The 16,490-nt window shown below is 36.4% G+C and overlaps 3 protein-coding genes across 4 annotated transcripts; 2 read left to right on the plus strand and 1 right to left on the minus strand.

Moving 5' to 3' along the window:
- Nucleotides 1-101: 101 nt before the first annotated feature.
- Nucleotides 102-5,810, minus strand: LOC111023990 (alpha/beta-Hydrolases superfamily protein). The gene is made up of 8 exons (XM_022301542.2): nt 5,636-5,810; nt 5,279-5,404; nt 4,079-4,177; nt 3,232-3,374; nt 2,098-2,206; nt 1,225-1,332; nt 825-965; nt 102-746 (listed from the first exon to the last, which is right to left on the minus strand). The coding sequence occupies exons 1-8, from the start codon at nt 5,711-5,713 to the stop codon at nt 339-341; spliced, it is 1,212 nt and encodes a 403-aa protein (XP_022157234.1). The 5' UTR covers nt 5,714-5,810; the 3' UTR covers nt 102-338.
- An 825-nt stretch (nt 5,811-6,635) lies between these two features.
- Nucleotides 6,636-10,667, plus strand: LOC111026010 (amine oxidase [copper-containing] gamma 1-like). 2 transcript variants are annotated; one of them, XM_022303974.2, is made up of 6 exons: nt 6,636-7,422; nt 8,057-8,853; nt 9,206-9,319; nt 9,438-9,884; nt 10,067-10,164; nt 10,240-10,667. In XM_022303974.2, the coding sequence occupies exons 1-6, from the start codon at nt 6,939-6,941 to the stop codon at nt 10,430-10,432; spliced, it is 2,133 nt and encodes a 710-aa protein (XP_022159666.1). In that variant the 5' UTR covers nt 6,636-6,938; the 3' UTR covers nt 10,433-10,667. The 2 variants fall into 2 exon arrangements, with proteins under 2 accessions (XP_022159666.1, XP_087981845.1); XM_088125719.1 differs by lacking the exon at nt 10,240-10,667 and having other exon boundaries at nt 10,067-10,168.
- Nucleotides 10,668-12,584: 1,917 nt separating this feature from the next.
- LOC111025981 (Copper amine oxidase family protein) lies at nt 12,585-16,435 on the plus strand. The gene is made up of 4 exons (XM_022303933.2): nt 12,585-13,957; nt 14,514-14,627; nt 14,705-15,249; nt 16,040-16,435. Exons 1-4 carry the CDS (start codon nt 12,695-12,697, stop codon nt 16,248-16,250), a joined length of 2,133 nt encoding a protein of 710 aa, XP_022159625.1. The 5' UTR covers nt 12,585-12,694; the 3' UTR covers nt 16,251-16,435.
- The last annotated feature ends 55 nt before the right edge of the window (nt 16,436-16,490 follow it).

A 16,490-nucleotide genomic window follows, 5' to 3' on the forward strand; every position in this document is an offset into this window, starting at 1 on the left:
GACATGCATGGTAATATTTATTTTGCGTAGATCGTTTCTGCCATTATCATTATAGGGTCTAAACGACAATGGTAAAAAAAACGTCTTAAAAACTCAAAACATTTCCTTTCAGAAAATCTGCCTGGTCTATATTTATACCTTGTCCGAGAACTACAATATCTGAACCTCGACGAAATGACAATCATGGTAAAAAAAAAAAATATACAACAAATCAAGTTCAAATGTAAGGAAGAAAAAAAGAAAAAAGAATTTAGTGAAACAGAGACCGAGGAATCACACTGAACACAACAAAACTTACAAAGTTCGTACGCAACTATGTGCAGCGGACCAGTTTACTCCTACCTGTTTGGCATCAATGATAAGAAGTGGCATGAAGCAGCTTCGTTCATGCCTAACAACGAACAAGTTACACAAATCATGTGCACATACCGTAGTAATATCTCTTCAACTACTTCAAGTACTTTATCTTCTCCATGAGTCGATAAAAGCATCTCACCACCCAAATAACAAGCTGCGGCATTGTTTAGTGGCTGATCCTCCAAGCTATGAGATTCTGAGCTCTCTGGCGCTGGAGGTATCTGCCCTTCCGAAGGCAAGCTTTCATTGCGATCTTTGCCATCTTTGTGTGCGTCATCTTCGCCACCCATTTCATCCTTCTTTTCACTAGGACCACTGTCACTACCTCCTTTGGGAACAACCTGGATCAAATCTGGCCGGGCTTCTACCCCAACACGTCTCATATGCAGCTGTCACACAATTTAAGATAAGCTTAAGATGGGGGCAGATTCGCACATATAAAATATAGTACAGGGCGTCGTATTTACCTGAAGATGCAAGTTAACTTCATCAGGACGTGAAAGAAATGGGAAATCACCCCCTGTTTTCAAGTATGCTCTCCTGGCTCCAGAATATCTTTCGTTCAGTTGATCTTTGAGTTGCAGTGGAACCGCACAATAGTCATTTGTCTTTGAGAGTCCAGTTACCGAGTCACAGAAAAAAAAAAAAGAGAGAGAGAGGCAGAAAACAAGCTCTTTAACCACGTTACATGAAAAATTTTCATTGCCAATAGTCATGTCACCAGCAAAAATCTCAAGACATGCAGCATTAACAGAGAAGAATTAAACAAATGGTAGGAAGTAAAGCACATGATTTCAGAATCTAATCATGACATCAAATCACATAAGGAAATTAAAGCACGAAATGTCACAAGTTTAGATGGCATACATCCATTATGGTAATAGACGAATCTGGAAGAAGAAGGGGTCCAACTGAGGCATCATCAACTGTTAGGCTAAGCCTTGATGCCAAATCTTCTTTAGAAAGCATTTCCACCTGAACTGATAAAGATAAATTCAGGGCGAGCTAAAGGAGCTAATCAATTAAACTATATAAAAAAATTGCACAAGTAACATGATGCTTTGACTGAAACAAAGATGAGGCCATTCCCCTCAAGCTTGTTAAAAAGTGATGAACATACATTTAATTCATAAAGACATAATAAAGCTGCTACTCTGTTGACTTATTATAGAAAAGGGACCAGGATTTTGGGACAATTGGAAATTAAAGTGGAGAAGGATAAACAAAATTATTATGACTGCAACTTTTATATTTTTAGTTAATAGCTAGTCACATAATATAACAATGACCCACTCCATACTTTAATTGGAATTATTAACTTATTATAGAGAGCTATCTAGAACTAATCCATTAGCGCAACTAAACTAAGTTAGAGAGAGAGAGAGAGAGAGAGAGAGAGAGAGAGAGAGAGAGAGAGAGAGAGAGAGAGAGAGAGAGAGAGAGAGAGAGACAAACTCCAACGAGTACATGGTTGCTTAAAGACAAAAGCAGATAGTAATCCAGAGAACAGAAGGGGGAAAGAAAAAAAAAAGGAAAAAAGCCTATTACAGCTAAAGCTTTAAGACACGATCTGCTGAATTGAGATGATTGCATTGTTTCAAAACAAGAAACCAACTCTGCGGGTCTAACTTGGTAATGTGAAAAATGCTAAATGCTAAAAAGCAGTTAAATACTCTTTTCAAGTCATTCTTATCAAATACGTGACACTAGATATTCAAAAAATTTCAACCTTCCAAGTACCTGAGAAACAACAAAGTCCACCGAATCTGCAATGAAAGGTTCATGTGGGCCATCACGAATTCCTGTTAAGACATACCTTTTCAGCAAAAATGAGGGGGCCCAACCAACACTGCATAAAGCAAATACCAAAATCCTGCGAGTTAATATTGACAGCAAAATTTATAATGAATAACAAAACTTTGGATGTGAGCGAGAGAGAGAGATCTCGTATAAGAAACATGTAGTTTACATATAAATAAAGATATGCACAATGGAGAGAATTCATAAAAGTTGAGGGTGGTGGGAAAGGTGAAGGAACTAGATACATATTCTGAAGTCACTAATATTTCCATTGTACTAATAAAGTATAATGTACCAATTCCTTTACTTTCAGACCAAATCTTGCAGCTTGATAGTGAAAAGTAGTCATAGGGAATCTCCTGCGTATAAACACAGGAGCTTTTACGTTCCAATAAGGGAGGTTAGGGCATAGGGGATAAGAGGATTGTAGCATTGCTTTTCAAATGGTCATGGAGGTCTCGAACCATGGCTTTCTGATATAAATTAATAACAAGTGTGGACAATTTCAGATGGGATGGAGGACCAAAATGTGATTGGGGAGCGGAAAAACCCTGACAATTCATCATTATGCATTTCCATCAGGCCGGTGCTTTTTCAGCCTTCAAAGATAGGAAGTGGTAAAATATCGCAATGGGAGTGGGATGGTGTCTGAACTTTTAATGGTTCAATGCCTAAAAGCTCTTCTTTAGAAAATATGATTAAAAAGGAACCATAGCATTTTCAGGGAAGCATCTAGAGATTTGGAAGGAATAAAGGACATCATCAAAATTTTTGGCATCTAACTGATGCATTCTTTCCATACTTTTTTATAATTATAACAATTGGTTTATGAATGCCAATTGGACTGCTTTTATGTAAGCTCCCCTCAGCTGGGGGTTGTTCCTATCTTATACTTCTCATTAGAGATCTGGGGTAGTTTGGGTATCAATAATTTACAATTTACATAACTATCAAGATATCCATATACCACTGAACCATGAATAATATACTAACAAAAATTCTTCAGCTCATAAATCTCTACTCTCCAGGGAACAAAATAATTTAAAAAGAAAAGTAATGGCACCGAGAGCATACATTGGAGCCCATGGCATTTCTGCAGAAAAGCTTTTAGTCTCAAGATATGAATTAGATAATATCAAAGATTTAACACGCCTTGGACGATGTTGAGCAAAAAGTTGCGCTAGAAATCCCCCAAGTGAAGTGCCATAAAGATGTATCTGTTGAAAGTACAGCTGTTCAGCTTTAGAAGTATTTAGTTTGCCAATCATTTCAAAACCATAAACCGTGAAAATGTGGCAATAGTGTATAAATTCGTCACTTCTCAGTCTCAAAACTCAACAGTCAGTGTCCATTATGCCAAAATGTTGAACAGAAACTCAACAAGTCTAATATTATCATAGAAGACATCTACCATAACTTTCTCACTAAGTAGGCTTCTATTACAAATGAAATCAGCGGAGAAGTTACCTTCATGCAAATATTTAACAGGCTATTAGGATAAATCAAGTCCAATAGATTATATTATCTACAACCAGATTCTAGCAATACTCATAGCTGGCCTGAAGATGGTATTAGTATTACAAAAATTTTATTTCTCATGCATACCAAAATCAAAATCTGCTTTAACTTCATGGTAGTGGTACCTAGGAATACTTCCATTATGTCAATAGATTTATAGCTATTCATAAAAAAAACCTAAATAATGGTTGATGTTCTGCAAGATCTTGTATCTAGATTGCAGCTTACATGCTTCGACTTTAATAGAACAACCTCAACAAGGGCACCAGTTCACACAAAATAAAACGCGAGCTTGTTCATGTACAGAACAATTAGGGAAAAAAAGAAGAAGATGTATTTATGACAAGAAGGCCCAAAGGAAAATAGCATAACATTATGAGATTGACATAAAATAATTTCTTACGTGATGAACGTCTATAGTATCCAAGAACTTCTCAAATGCTTGAATCCACTCTTGATTATTCCACACGCGTGGAATATCAACAGAAATTACCCGGTAACCCTGTAAGTTAAAAAAGATATGATTCTACAATATTTTACCAAATGAGATGAATGAAAACCTTTAGAAGTAATGCCAACAACACCATGGATCCACAAGCAACAATTATAGGAAAAAAAAAAAAAACAATATAGTTCAAATCTAGCAGTCATTCCACGTTAATCTGAAGTATGGACTACTTTGACACAAAGGTTATCTAGTCGAAGATTATTTTACCTGAATAAAGAAATCTCCAGTCACTTTACCATACGACAGAATATGGAAGGACAAACATCTGAAAAAAGAATAAATTCTTCTGTTGGGATATCAGCCACTAATCCATCAACACCCAATATCTGGTTCAAAGAAAGCAACCTTTCCTAGGCATCTCTCCAAATTGCTGCCATCTTTGTTTAAATGATGCTAAAACATGGGCACTTATTTATTACTTGTGACTTTGCTGCTGAATTTTGGAATAGAATTCGGAGTGCTTTTGGTTGGCAAACTCCCATTCACAACAACCTGGAGCTTTTTCTTCAAGCACTCATGCTGGGTCGCCCTTTCAAGAAGGAAACTAGAATCCTATGGGCCAACTAAACAGAGCTTTCCTATGGAAAATTTGACTTGAAAGAAACATTAGGATATTTCAAAACTCTTCTCTCTCCTTCATTAGTTTCTTTGATAACGTTTTGGTTATAGCTTTTGGTTGGTGTAAATGTTTTTATCCCCATTTAAAAGTTATAGTCTCAATGATCTCTTAAAAAATTGGAAGGTCTTTCATTACAACTTACAAAGAAACAGTTATCTCGCCCAGCAACGCTAACCCACCAGGATAACAAAAGATCAAGAGCGGAAAATAAATTATGAGATGGTTGTTACTATATTCTTCTATCTAAATTCTAAAAGGGAGGGAAAAAATAAGGACCAATTGCATGGAGGCTTGAGCAACACTTCTAGCTCAAGCAGATAGTACAGCCGGCAGGATACCATGGAACAAACATCCCGCACAACAAGTGTTCTCTGGTCTTAATAGAGAAGCAAAAAACATTGAAATAGACATGAAGCAGATTCCCGAACTTATGCAAAAACAGAACGTGGAAAAATAACAACATGAAGCAGCGGTACCTTCATTGACAAAGACATAATTTGTTTGTAGTAGACATCTGCCGTCCCCGCTATTCCAGGAAGACAGATAAGAGGAGGTACAACTTTAGGGCCAAAATCATAGTACCGCCATTGCTTTGTGCCAATCTGCGAGAGTAAAAGGAAGCATCTCAACAAAAGCCAGAGCATTCAAAGTAGTGCGTAGAGGATGAGGAGAGTAGAGTTCAATCAAAAAATGCCGAGTCGAAAAAGTAAAGCAACTGGGAACGCGTAAATCATGTAAACATCCGGAAACCTAGGTCGGTGATAGAAATGAAATCGAATGCAAGGAAAATTGAAACCCTACGAAAAGGAGAAATCGGAGGGAGAGAAACATACGGGAATCCGGTGAAGGGGGACCTGAGACTTGAAGTAGACGAAATCGCCGGGCGCCGAGGAGACGCCTTTCAAGCCCATATTACGCGATCATGTTAATTTGATCTGAGATCTCTAAAACCTCTCTTCCTTCTTCTTCTTCTTCCTCGTTCTTCTCTCCACGATTTCTTGGATTTTAATTTTATTTTATTGGTAAGGAAGAAATAAGAATTGTCTAACCAAAACCACGTGGCTGGGCCCACTCTTCCAATCCTATCATTGTGCAGTTACACTTCCAACCAAAACCCAAACCTTTAACCGCCGTTGCGTTGCCACTTCGCTTTTTCCCCTGTGAAAATTGGATTTGAAAATACAAATCTGAAAATAAGTAATTTAATAAAAATAAATAAATAGAATTGTATTTCAATGTATTTAGTAGTAGATTTTAAAATCTAATTTTAATTTAAAAAATTGTTTAAGGTGTTTTGTCAACATTTTGATTGAAAATATATCTTAATTGCTGAGTTAGAGTCGTTTGGATAATTCTAATTAATTTATTGATATTCATTACTATTTATTTTTATATTATTACATATGAGTTTTTGTTATTATTATTAAATGATATATTCATTTATTGAAATTAATCCAATTCTGAATTTTTTTTTGACAATATCCAATTCTGATTAATTTATTAACATTCATTACTATTTACTTTTATATTATTACATTATTATTACTATTAAATGATATCTTTGTTTATTGAAATCAATTTAATTCTGATTAATTTTTTGACATTCATTACTATTTATTCTTATATTATTCCATATGTTTAAATTTAAGTTTTTGTAATTATTATTAAATGATATATATATTTGTTATTATTTTTTTATACAATATATATACAATTAAATTTGATCGCTCATTATTCTTTTGAAAATTAGAAAACATTTTTTTTTTACATTTCTCTCCCCTAATTATGAAAATTTTAAGGAAAATACTTGGGTGATGACTTATTTCTATGTGACTATTAATATTCATATATTTCATCTCACATCCAATTGATAATAAGAGGAGTAGCTGATATCTATTAAAAAATTGACAGTGGAAAGTTTATACTTTAGTATTTATCCCTCTTGATTGTGAAATATTTAACGACGGGCACCGAATAAATTCCTACACGTGAGTAGCTTGTAAAGCACGTAAAATTTAATACTTGGTGGGCGATTGGTATTCACAAAGCAGAAGAAGTGACACCCAATATTATTTATTGGTTAAATATGAAAAGTTTTGAAGTTTTGGACAGTGATTTGTAAGCTCCGGAAAGCAAATGGCAAGACATTCTTCATACCTTTGCTTCTTTCTGATTTCCATGGTTGCCATCTTCCCCATCTCTCGATTCTGGTTTCATTTCCCAGAAAACTCATGTTTCAATTCCTCACACTCCAACAGCAACAACAATAACAACTATTGTGTGAAGCGAAGCTTTTCGCTTCAACAAACACAGCACAAATCAGGTCCTCACCACCCACTGGATCCCCTCACAGTCCAAGAAATCCACAGGGTCCGACAGATCCTCTCCACCTACCACCCCTTCTCACTTTCTTTCCCTTCAATCCACTCTCTCGCGCTCGACGACCCCGACAAGTCCTCCGTCTTGGCCTGGACGCCCGCCGCCCCTCTTCCGCCCCGACGGGCTGCCGTTATTGCCATCCTCAACGCCCAAGTCCATGTCATTTCCGTCGACTTGGAGTCGGGTCGGGTCATCACCCATGACGCACTCGATCCAAAATCTGGCTATCCCATGCTATCAGGTCACCACTAAATCTCTTAATTTACAGACTTGATATGTTGGGGCTTAAATTTGGGATAATTTCGAATGTTTTAGATAAATATTAATATATTTTACAGGTTGATATTAGTTTGTTGAATATAACTTATTTTTCTGTTTAAATATTAAGTTAATTTATTAAAAAAAATACTTTTAGAGTTACATTTATAGTACTATTCTTAACCTTTTTATAGACTTCCAAAAAAAATATTAGTAATGTCGTTAATAAGTGAAAAATTGACGTGGTAAAATATAAAACAACATAGTAATTAATGAAAGTCTGTCCAATACAATTAAGTGGCACTATAAAAAAAAAATTAAAGTTTTGATAAATATATTATTTCAGTTTTAAATCTATTTTATTTTTTAAAAAAAATAATACAAGTAATATAATATATTATAAATTATACTAAAATAATAATTATAAAACTTTATAACAAAAATGTGAATAAAAATAAATTAACATTATTTTAGTATTTAACTTGAGATTCCATTTTTAAATGTGTGAAAAAATAAATTATATTTTTCATTGAAGGCTTCTTTTCACGTTTATGTTTTCCAAATGATCAAGTAAATGCACCCAAACAAGTTATAATTAATGAATGCTGGAAGTGCAGATGAGGACATTTCAGGTTCGGAGCAACTCACAATCGCCAATCCTGAGGTCCAGCGGACCATAGTCGCACATGGCGTTGCGGTGACGGACGCGAAATGCACGACACTGCCCGCGGGCTGGTTTGGGGCAGAGGAAGAAGGGAGAAGGATTGCGAAATTGCAATGCTTCTCTGTGGAAGGCACGTCGAATTTCTACATGAGGCCAATCGAGGGGCTCACAGTCACAGTGGACCTCGACAAAAAAGAGGTAACCAAAATCTCTGATACCGGTACAGGAATCCCAATCCCGAGAAGCACAAACACAGAGTACCAATACAAAGAAGACCAGAAAATGAAGCCACTGGAACTGAACCCCATATCGATGGAGCAGCCACAAGGACCGAGCTTTACCGTGGAAAACGAACACGTGTTCAAATGGGCAAACTGGGAGCTGCACATCAAGGCGGATCAGCGAGCAGGGCTGGTGATTTCGCGAGCCATGGTGCGAGATCCGGAGACAGGGGAGACTAGAAATGTGATGTACAGAGGGTTTTCGTCGGAGCTGTTTGTGCCGTATATGGACATGGAGGAGGGTTGGTATTTCAAAACATATATGGATGCTGGGGAGTTTGGGATGGGGGCGCTGTCGCTGCCGTTGGTGCCGCTCAACGACTGTCCCAGGCACTCTTATTATATGGACGCCGTGTTTGTGGGCGCAGATGGGAACCCTTACGTTCGGGAAAATTTGATATGTGTGTTTGAAAGATATGCCGGAGATATCAGCTGGCGCCACTCTGATCCGGGTTTCGCTGGTGTACATGTAAGTTCATGAGTTTATGTTAGGTAGTTGTTACCGATTTGTTTTTTTTTTTCACCCTAAAGATTTTCACGTAATTGTTCTATCTTATATATCATAAATCACTCACTTTTTTAACAGGTACAAAACTTTATTAACACTTTTTCAGTTTCTATTCTTTTAAAGGTCATTCCATCAAAAGTATTATTGATATTTTAATAATTGTTTATTTAATATCTTTTATCTATCTATTACTCATTAAAAATATGAGTAGTAAAATGAGAAGGTAAGTATTATTCTTAAAAGAAAATACACATGTAGGATGGTTCAAAATGGAGCAGAAGTAAAAAATGCTATGAATTTGTATTATTGTCAGGTTAGAGAAGCAAGGCCAAAAGTGACGCTTGTGGCTCGCATGGTATCGACGTTGGGAAATTACGATTACGTCTTCGATTGGGAGTTTCAAACAGATGGTTTAATCCGAGTGAAGGTTAGTCTCTAATCTTGTTTTGGGAATTATAATTCAATTTTTACTTTAAACTTGAGGATTTTTTTTCTTGATAGCTAAATCTCAAATGCAGAAACTAAAAAATAAAATCCCTGTTTAGGTTGGTCTTTCAGGAATGCTAATGGTGAAAGGGAGTCTCAACGAAACTATTCAGAACAAAGACAATGAAATAATTGAACCTTTGGTTTCAGAGAATACAATTGGAGTGGTTCATGACCACTTCATCACATTTTACATCGACATGGATGTAGATGGTATAAACAATTCATTTGTAAAAGTTAATCTTGTTAAAGAAGAAATTTCTACTTCAAAATCACCGAGGAAAAGCCTCTACAAACCGTACAGAAAAGTGGCAAAAAATGAAGATGATGCTAAGATTAAGCTTAGTCGTCTATATGATCCTTCTGAGTTTCATGTGGTGAATTTCAACAAGATGTCGAGATTGGGAAACCCATCAAGCTACAAGCTTGTCCCCACGGCCACTGCGGTTAGCTTGCTTCATCTTCATGATCCTCCACAAATCAGAAATGCTTTCACTAACTACCAGGTACCTACAGTACACAACCATCTAACAACTCATTTTGGTCATTATTATTGTCAACAGTAACTTTTCAAAAGTTAAAAGGAACTGAAATAAATATTTAAAACCAAAATATAACAAAGGTCGAGATTTAAAGATGAAAAGGGTGTTTAAACTTTGTGAATAATCTTTATGAAAATTCTGGAAAGATTTGGGTGACGCCGTACAACAAAACTGAGCAATGGGCTGGTGGGCTTTTGGCGTACCAAAGCAAGGGAGATGACACACTCGCGGTTTGGTCTCAAAGGTAATTTACAAACATTTTAAAGAAATAAAAATAATAAATTGCTTGTGTGCCATTTAAAATTTGTGTATTTAATAGGAACCGTCGGATCGAGAATACAGATATAGTGGTGTGGTACACGATGGGGTTTCATCACGTGCCATGCCAAGAAGATTTTCCGGTAATGCCAATCGTGTCCTCCAGCTTTGATCTAAAGCCCGCCAATTTCTTCGACAGAAATCCCATTCTCCAAACAGCCCCCATCTTGGAAGCGGACCTGCTCGTTTGCTAGCCTTATCCAAATTCTGAGCTCAACAACAAATTATTAATTTCAAAAACAAATTCTTCAATTTAAATAAATAGCTAGGGTTAGGTTTATCACCATAACATGTTATAAATATATAATTTAGTAGCTCTTTTTCCAAAATGACAAGTTGTTATTTAGTAGCTCTTTTCCCAAAATGACAAGTTGTAGTTACATTGCTTTAATCAATGGGAATCTCAATGTGCCTTTTAATTTTTTTAGTTTACGGGACCATATCAATATTTATTGTGTTCTATCTAAAAACAATTGATCATGACAGGAGTAATATGTGTCTGTTATAAATTTTTGTAAATTTCATTTTATTTTCAATATGAGATCCTTAACAATTTGAACGTAGAGATTTGGATCCTTCGCCATGTTAATTTACCTAGGTTTTGATGATAAAGAGAATACTATAAAATTTAATATGACAAATCAATTTTAGTTTTCTTTTTAATAATAAATTAATTATATAATGCGAAGAAAATAAATAAAAATATTGATTGATTATACTACAAAATAAGATTAATTTTGTACTAAAAATTATAATAACAATAAGATTAATTTTAATAAACTAAAATTTAGTTTTTCTACTCATTTGACCTGTGAGGATCCTACATCAATAAAAAAATATATATATAAATACATTTCACGTGATAACTAAAAGATTTAAATTTCATCATATTCCAATCATGATATTAGTAGACTTTCATTATTTTATCTTGGTCCATAAATTTCTTAGTCTTTAATTTATATAGCTTTTGAAAAATATGTCTTCATCATTACTTTAATGTTAATTATTTAAATTAATGAATATTAATTATAATAATGATCAAAATAATTATATATCTTAAAAATTTAAGGACTAAAATAATATTTAAATTTTACTCCAACGGTTGTTTTTGTAACATAATGACTAAAAGCATAATTTAATGATTACCTTCTATTTTGGTCAACAAAATTTGAAATTTAAACTTTAGTCTTTAAAGTTTTATTTCTTAAAAACAATTTTTTTTTCTTTCTTTGAAAAGCTTAAAAACAATTATTTGTAGATGGGTTATATTACTTCGAATATGTATTAACATTAACTAAAATCATGGAATGATGACTCAAGAAAAATATCGATTTTGAATTTCAAATATGATTGGATTGTTAGTAAATGAGAAGGTTCCAAATCCATTAATTATACTAGAATTCATTAATTACCAAATGGAAACAGGATTTTTTTTTTAGAATATCAACCATGGAAGAAGTTTCTTTTCGTTTAAATACATGCGATTGAGGATTAGACTTTTGACTTTTAATCGATTAATATAAAATTAAAATTAAAATTTCTTTTTGTTTATTTTAGTTACTATTATTATTTCAACTCTCGTTTATTCTACTAATATACTCTCAAAATATCTATTTTTATTATTGAACAAACTATTTCAATCGGGAATTAAAATTTTCTAAAACAAATTTCTGTACACAATAAAATCTTTTAATACTAAGATATTAAGCTACGTTTCAAAAAATTTATTGAATATAATATTGTATTAAAATTATTACCGACAAAAAAGAGAAAATAAATAAATAAATAAAATGGTCAAAAATCAAAATGGACAGTTTGGAACATAATGAACAAAATCCAACCAATTACGCCAAAACAGTATTTACATTTTTTCAGAGGAAAAAGGGACAGGGCCCAAAAATAAGAAAGAACAATAGTGGGTAGGGAGACTCTATTATATCAGCAGCGAAAAAGACAATTATCTACCTTGTTTTAAATTTTTAGTAAAATCGTGACAATTATCAAATCATCGTAGAAATACGTAGAATAGTCGAGATTAACAAGTGGTACAGAGTCCTAATTTAAACCTAACTATGAAATATTCGGATACTGAACAAAAAAGTGATAGACTTCGAAAGATGTAGTAATAGTGTAATGTGTGGGTGTACTCCATTAAAGCACGAAGAAAGTCTTGAATAAGAGCAAAGCTCTCGTCCTCGAGAATAGACAAATGATGTTTGATTTTTTTGAGAGAAAACTCGGTAGTAGTTTATTCAAAGAGTAGAAGTGTTGAATTTATAAAAGAATCTAAAATAAATATTTTAAAAGTTCCACCGAAATCCAAACACACACGATGACAATTTAGAAGCAGCTTCTGGCATAGTGAGACGAGCCCCACATCTCCACCCAGTTCCAGTTCTTGCAACATAAATACGCCTCACCTCCTTACTCCTTACTACTTCTCTCTGCAAGACGCCATGGCCACGGCTCCCACAAACTTCCTTCTCTACTCCTTTCTCTCCTTAGCCACAGCCTTTGCTCTGTTTTTCACCTTCCTCCATCTCCCAATTTCCTCGCCCGACCACCGCCTTCCCTCCAATCTCTTCGGCCTGAATCCCACGAGCCGCCGCGACCACTCCTCCGACACCCCCCACCACCCTCTCGACCCCCTCACCGTCCAAGAAATCAACCGAGTCCGTTCCATCATCTCCTCCCATTTTCTCTTCCAATCCTGCCCCTACTCCGTCCACTCCCTCGTCCTCGAAGAGCCCCAAAAATCCCTCGTCCTCGCCTGGCAAAAAGGCCACCGCCTCCCCCCCAGAAGGGCCTCCGTAATCGCACGTGTCGACGCCCACACCCACGTGCTGACCGTCGACCTTACCACCGCCGACGTGGCGGTCCACCCAGCGGGCCCACATGCGGGCTTCCCCACCATGACGATCGAGGAGATGAACTCGGCCACGTGGGTCCCACTCAAGAGCGAGCGTTTCAACCGTACGATCCTCGACCGCGGGATCGCACTGTCGGACCTGTCGTGCCTGCCGATTTCGACCGGATGGTTCGGCCCGGCCGAGGAGAACCGGAGGCTGATTAAGGTGCAGTGCTACTCCATGAAGGACACCGCCAACTTCTACATGAGGCCAATCGAAGGGTTGACCGTTTTGGTTGACTTGGACCGTAAAGAAGTGGTTGAAATTTCCGACAAAGGGAGGAATATTCCGATTCCTAAAGCGGCGAACACCGATTACCGATACTCGGCGCAGCCGCCGAATAAAGTGATTAGGCTGCTGAATCCGATTTCGATTGAGCAGCCGAAGGGGCCGAGTTTCACGGTGGAGGACGATTACTTGGTCAAGTGGGCAAATTGGGAGTTTCACTTGAAACCCGACCCGAGATCCGGGATCGTGGTGTCTCGGGCCAGAGTTCGGGACCCGGATACGGGGGTGCTGAGGGATGTTATTTACAAGGGGTTTACTTCGGAGTTGTTTGTGCCTTATATGGATCCATCGGAAGCTTGGTATTTCAAGACGTATATGGACGCGGGGGAATACGGGTTTGGGTTGCAGGCCATGAGTCTTGACCCGCTTAATGATTGCCCGAGAAACGCGTATTATATGGACGGCGTCTTTGCGGCGGTCGACGGGCAGCCGTATGTCCGACCCAATATGATTTGCCTCTTCGAGAGCTACGCCGGCGACATTGGGTGGCGCCATTCAGAGAGTCCGATTACGGGATTGGATGTAAGTGATGCTAGTTTTTCCTTTTCCTTTATTTTTTTTCCTTTCAAAATTTTAAAATTGATTATTATTTTTAAAATCTTTTGATATTTATATTTTCAAAAGGAGAGTATTTGACTTTCTTGATAATCAAAAGAGAGAGGAAAAAAGAAAGATTTTTTATAAAAATTCATCAATTTTTCAATGGTGATAAGCCCAGAGTCGAGTATTTTTCCCTTCGACATGTTATTCATTTTTGTCTTGTTTTTAAAAATGACAATGATGTCATAATTTTATATTAAAAAGAATTAGTTGGGTATGGAATCTGTACTGAAAATGTTCAAATATGGATGAAAAGGATCCGTTTTTAGAATAAAGAAGGTAGAAAAGTTGAAAATATAAGGACAAAAAATAGAAGAAGAGCAAAGTAAGAGACGCAGCTACTTTCTTGGCTTCCCCACAGGACCACACAACAATGTTGCATTGCATTTGGAAATATTTGTTTGGTGTATGCTGCGGTAGAAAATATCTGTTATTCATTTAAAAAATTAAAAGAAATTTTAAATTTGTGTGGGGGCAGATCAGGGAGGTGAGGCCGAAGGTGACGCTTGTGGCGAGGATGGCGGCATCTGTGGCCAATTACGACTACATTGTCGACTGGGAATTTCAAACAGACGGACTTATCAGAATCAAGGTTTTCAATTGTCTAAAATTAAATATTAAAATTACAAATAAGTCCTTTTAAAATTTGGAAATTTGGGATTAGTACAGGTGGGTCTAAGCGGGATACTGATGGTGAAAGGCACGAGTTACGAGAACGCGAATGAGTTTGCCGGAAAAGATGTCCACGGCACACTGCTGTCGGAAAACGTGATCGGAGTAATCCACGACCACTACGTAACGTTCTATCTGGACATGGACATCGACGGGTCGGAGAATTCGTTCGTGAAGGTGAATCTGGAAAGGCAGCGCACTTGGGAAGGAGAATCGCCCAGAAAAAGTTACCTGAGAGCGGTGAAGAAGGTGGCCAAGACCGAGAAAGAGGCCCAAATCAAGCTCAAACTCTACGACCCGTCCGAGTTTCACGTCGTCAATCCTTCCGTCAAGACTCGGGTCGGGAATCCGGTCGGGTACAAGGTGGTTCCGGCCGCCAACGCCGCCAGCTTGATGGATCTGGACGATCCTCCGCAGAGGAGGGGAGCGTTTACCAATAATCAGATATGGGTGACCCCGTACAACCGGACCCAGGAGTGGGCCGGCGGCCGCTTCGTTTACCAGAGCCGCGGCGACGACACTCTTCAAACTTGGTCCGACCGGTAAGCGTCTTAATTTTTACCCTTTTTCGAATTAAATTTTACATTTTTATTGTTTTTATATTTAATTTTTCCATCCTAAAAATTTAAGAGAGATATTTTTTAAAATTTAATTTGTGTGTATAAATTTTTAAGGCTGTAGGTATGTTTTAGTCTAACTTTTCAATTTTGCCTTTTATGTTTTCACTTTTTTTAAAAAAAATTATATCATTCTTCCATTATTTTTTAAAAATTATATCATTCTTCCATATGTGGCATTAGAAGTCAATTTTAATAAGAGTAAAAGTGAAGTGGAGGATTGAACTCACAATCTCTGTGTTCGTCATGTATATCAATTATTATGATACTAAGTCATGTTCGTTTGGGTGGATATTAGATATCATTCAAAAAAGAATCTAAAGGGTTAAAGCGAGCATAACTCTACGATAATTTACATATATTTCCAACAAGTAGTTGTGAGTTAAATCCTCTACCCTAATGTATTGTATTAAAAAAGAATCTAAAAGAAAAGTTTTAAGGAATTGATAGAAGCTTTTACTCTACCCATGTTTTATACTAAAAAAGAATCTAAAAGAAAAGTGTAGAAGCTTTTACTTTTTCTCAGCTACAAGGGGTTTATTTCTTCTTCAAATTTATCTCCACTCACCGAGTAGCATCTACAAATAGAAAATATATAATTAAAAAATGTTAAAAGCAAATATATTTGTAGCTATTTTTTTTAAGTAAAGAAAAATCGTCCCCTCTTTCGCTCTCCCTCGAACAATTTATGTGACAAATAAATGCATTGTTGCAGTGATAGGTCGATCGAGAACAAAGACATAGTAGTATGGTACACGTTAGGGTTCCATCACATACCATGTCAAGAGGACTTCCCGATCATGCCGACCGTATCGGCGAGTTTCGATTTGAAGCCAGCAAATTTTTTTGAAAGCAATCCCATTCTTAGATTTCCTCCAAACACCATTGAAGACCTTCCTGTTTGTAAGGCTGCTGCCTCGGCTTGACCACAGAATCCTGTGTCTAAGTGGTGTTGATGATGTGATTTGTATTGTAAAGCTGAAAGATGTGATCATTTGGAAGTTTGTTTTGGGAGATGACTAATATGAGATGCGTGTTTGAGAGAGATTGTTCTGTAATCATTTAAGAAAAATACTGTTTAAGTATATATATTTTCTTTGTTTTTTCTCTATGAATATTTTGGAGTGTTTGTTTTAAAGAATTTCACAAGTAAGAACAGAGTAATG

Source organism: Momordica charantia (assembly GCF_013281855.1).
Source record: "Momordica charantia cultivar OHB3-1 chromosome 6 unlocalized genomic scaffold, Mcharantia_2.0 BLBB01000006.1, whole genome shotgun sequence".
NCBI lineage: Eukaryota > Viridiplantae > Streptophyta > Magnoliopsida > Cucurbitales > Cucurbitaceae > Momordica > Momordica charantia.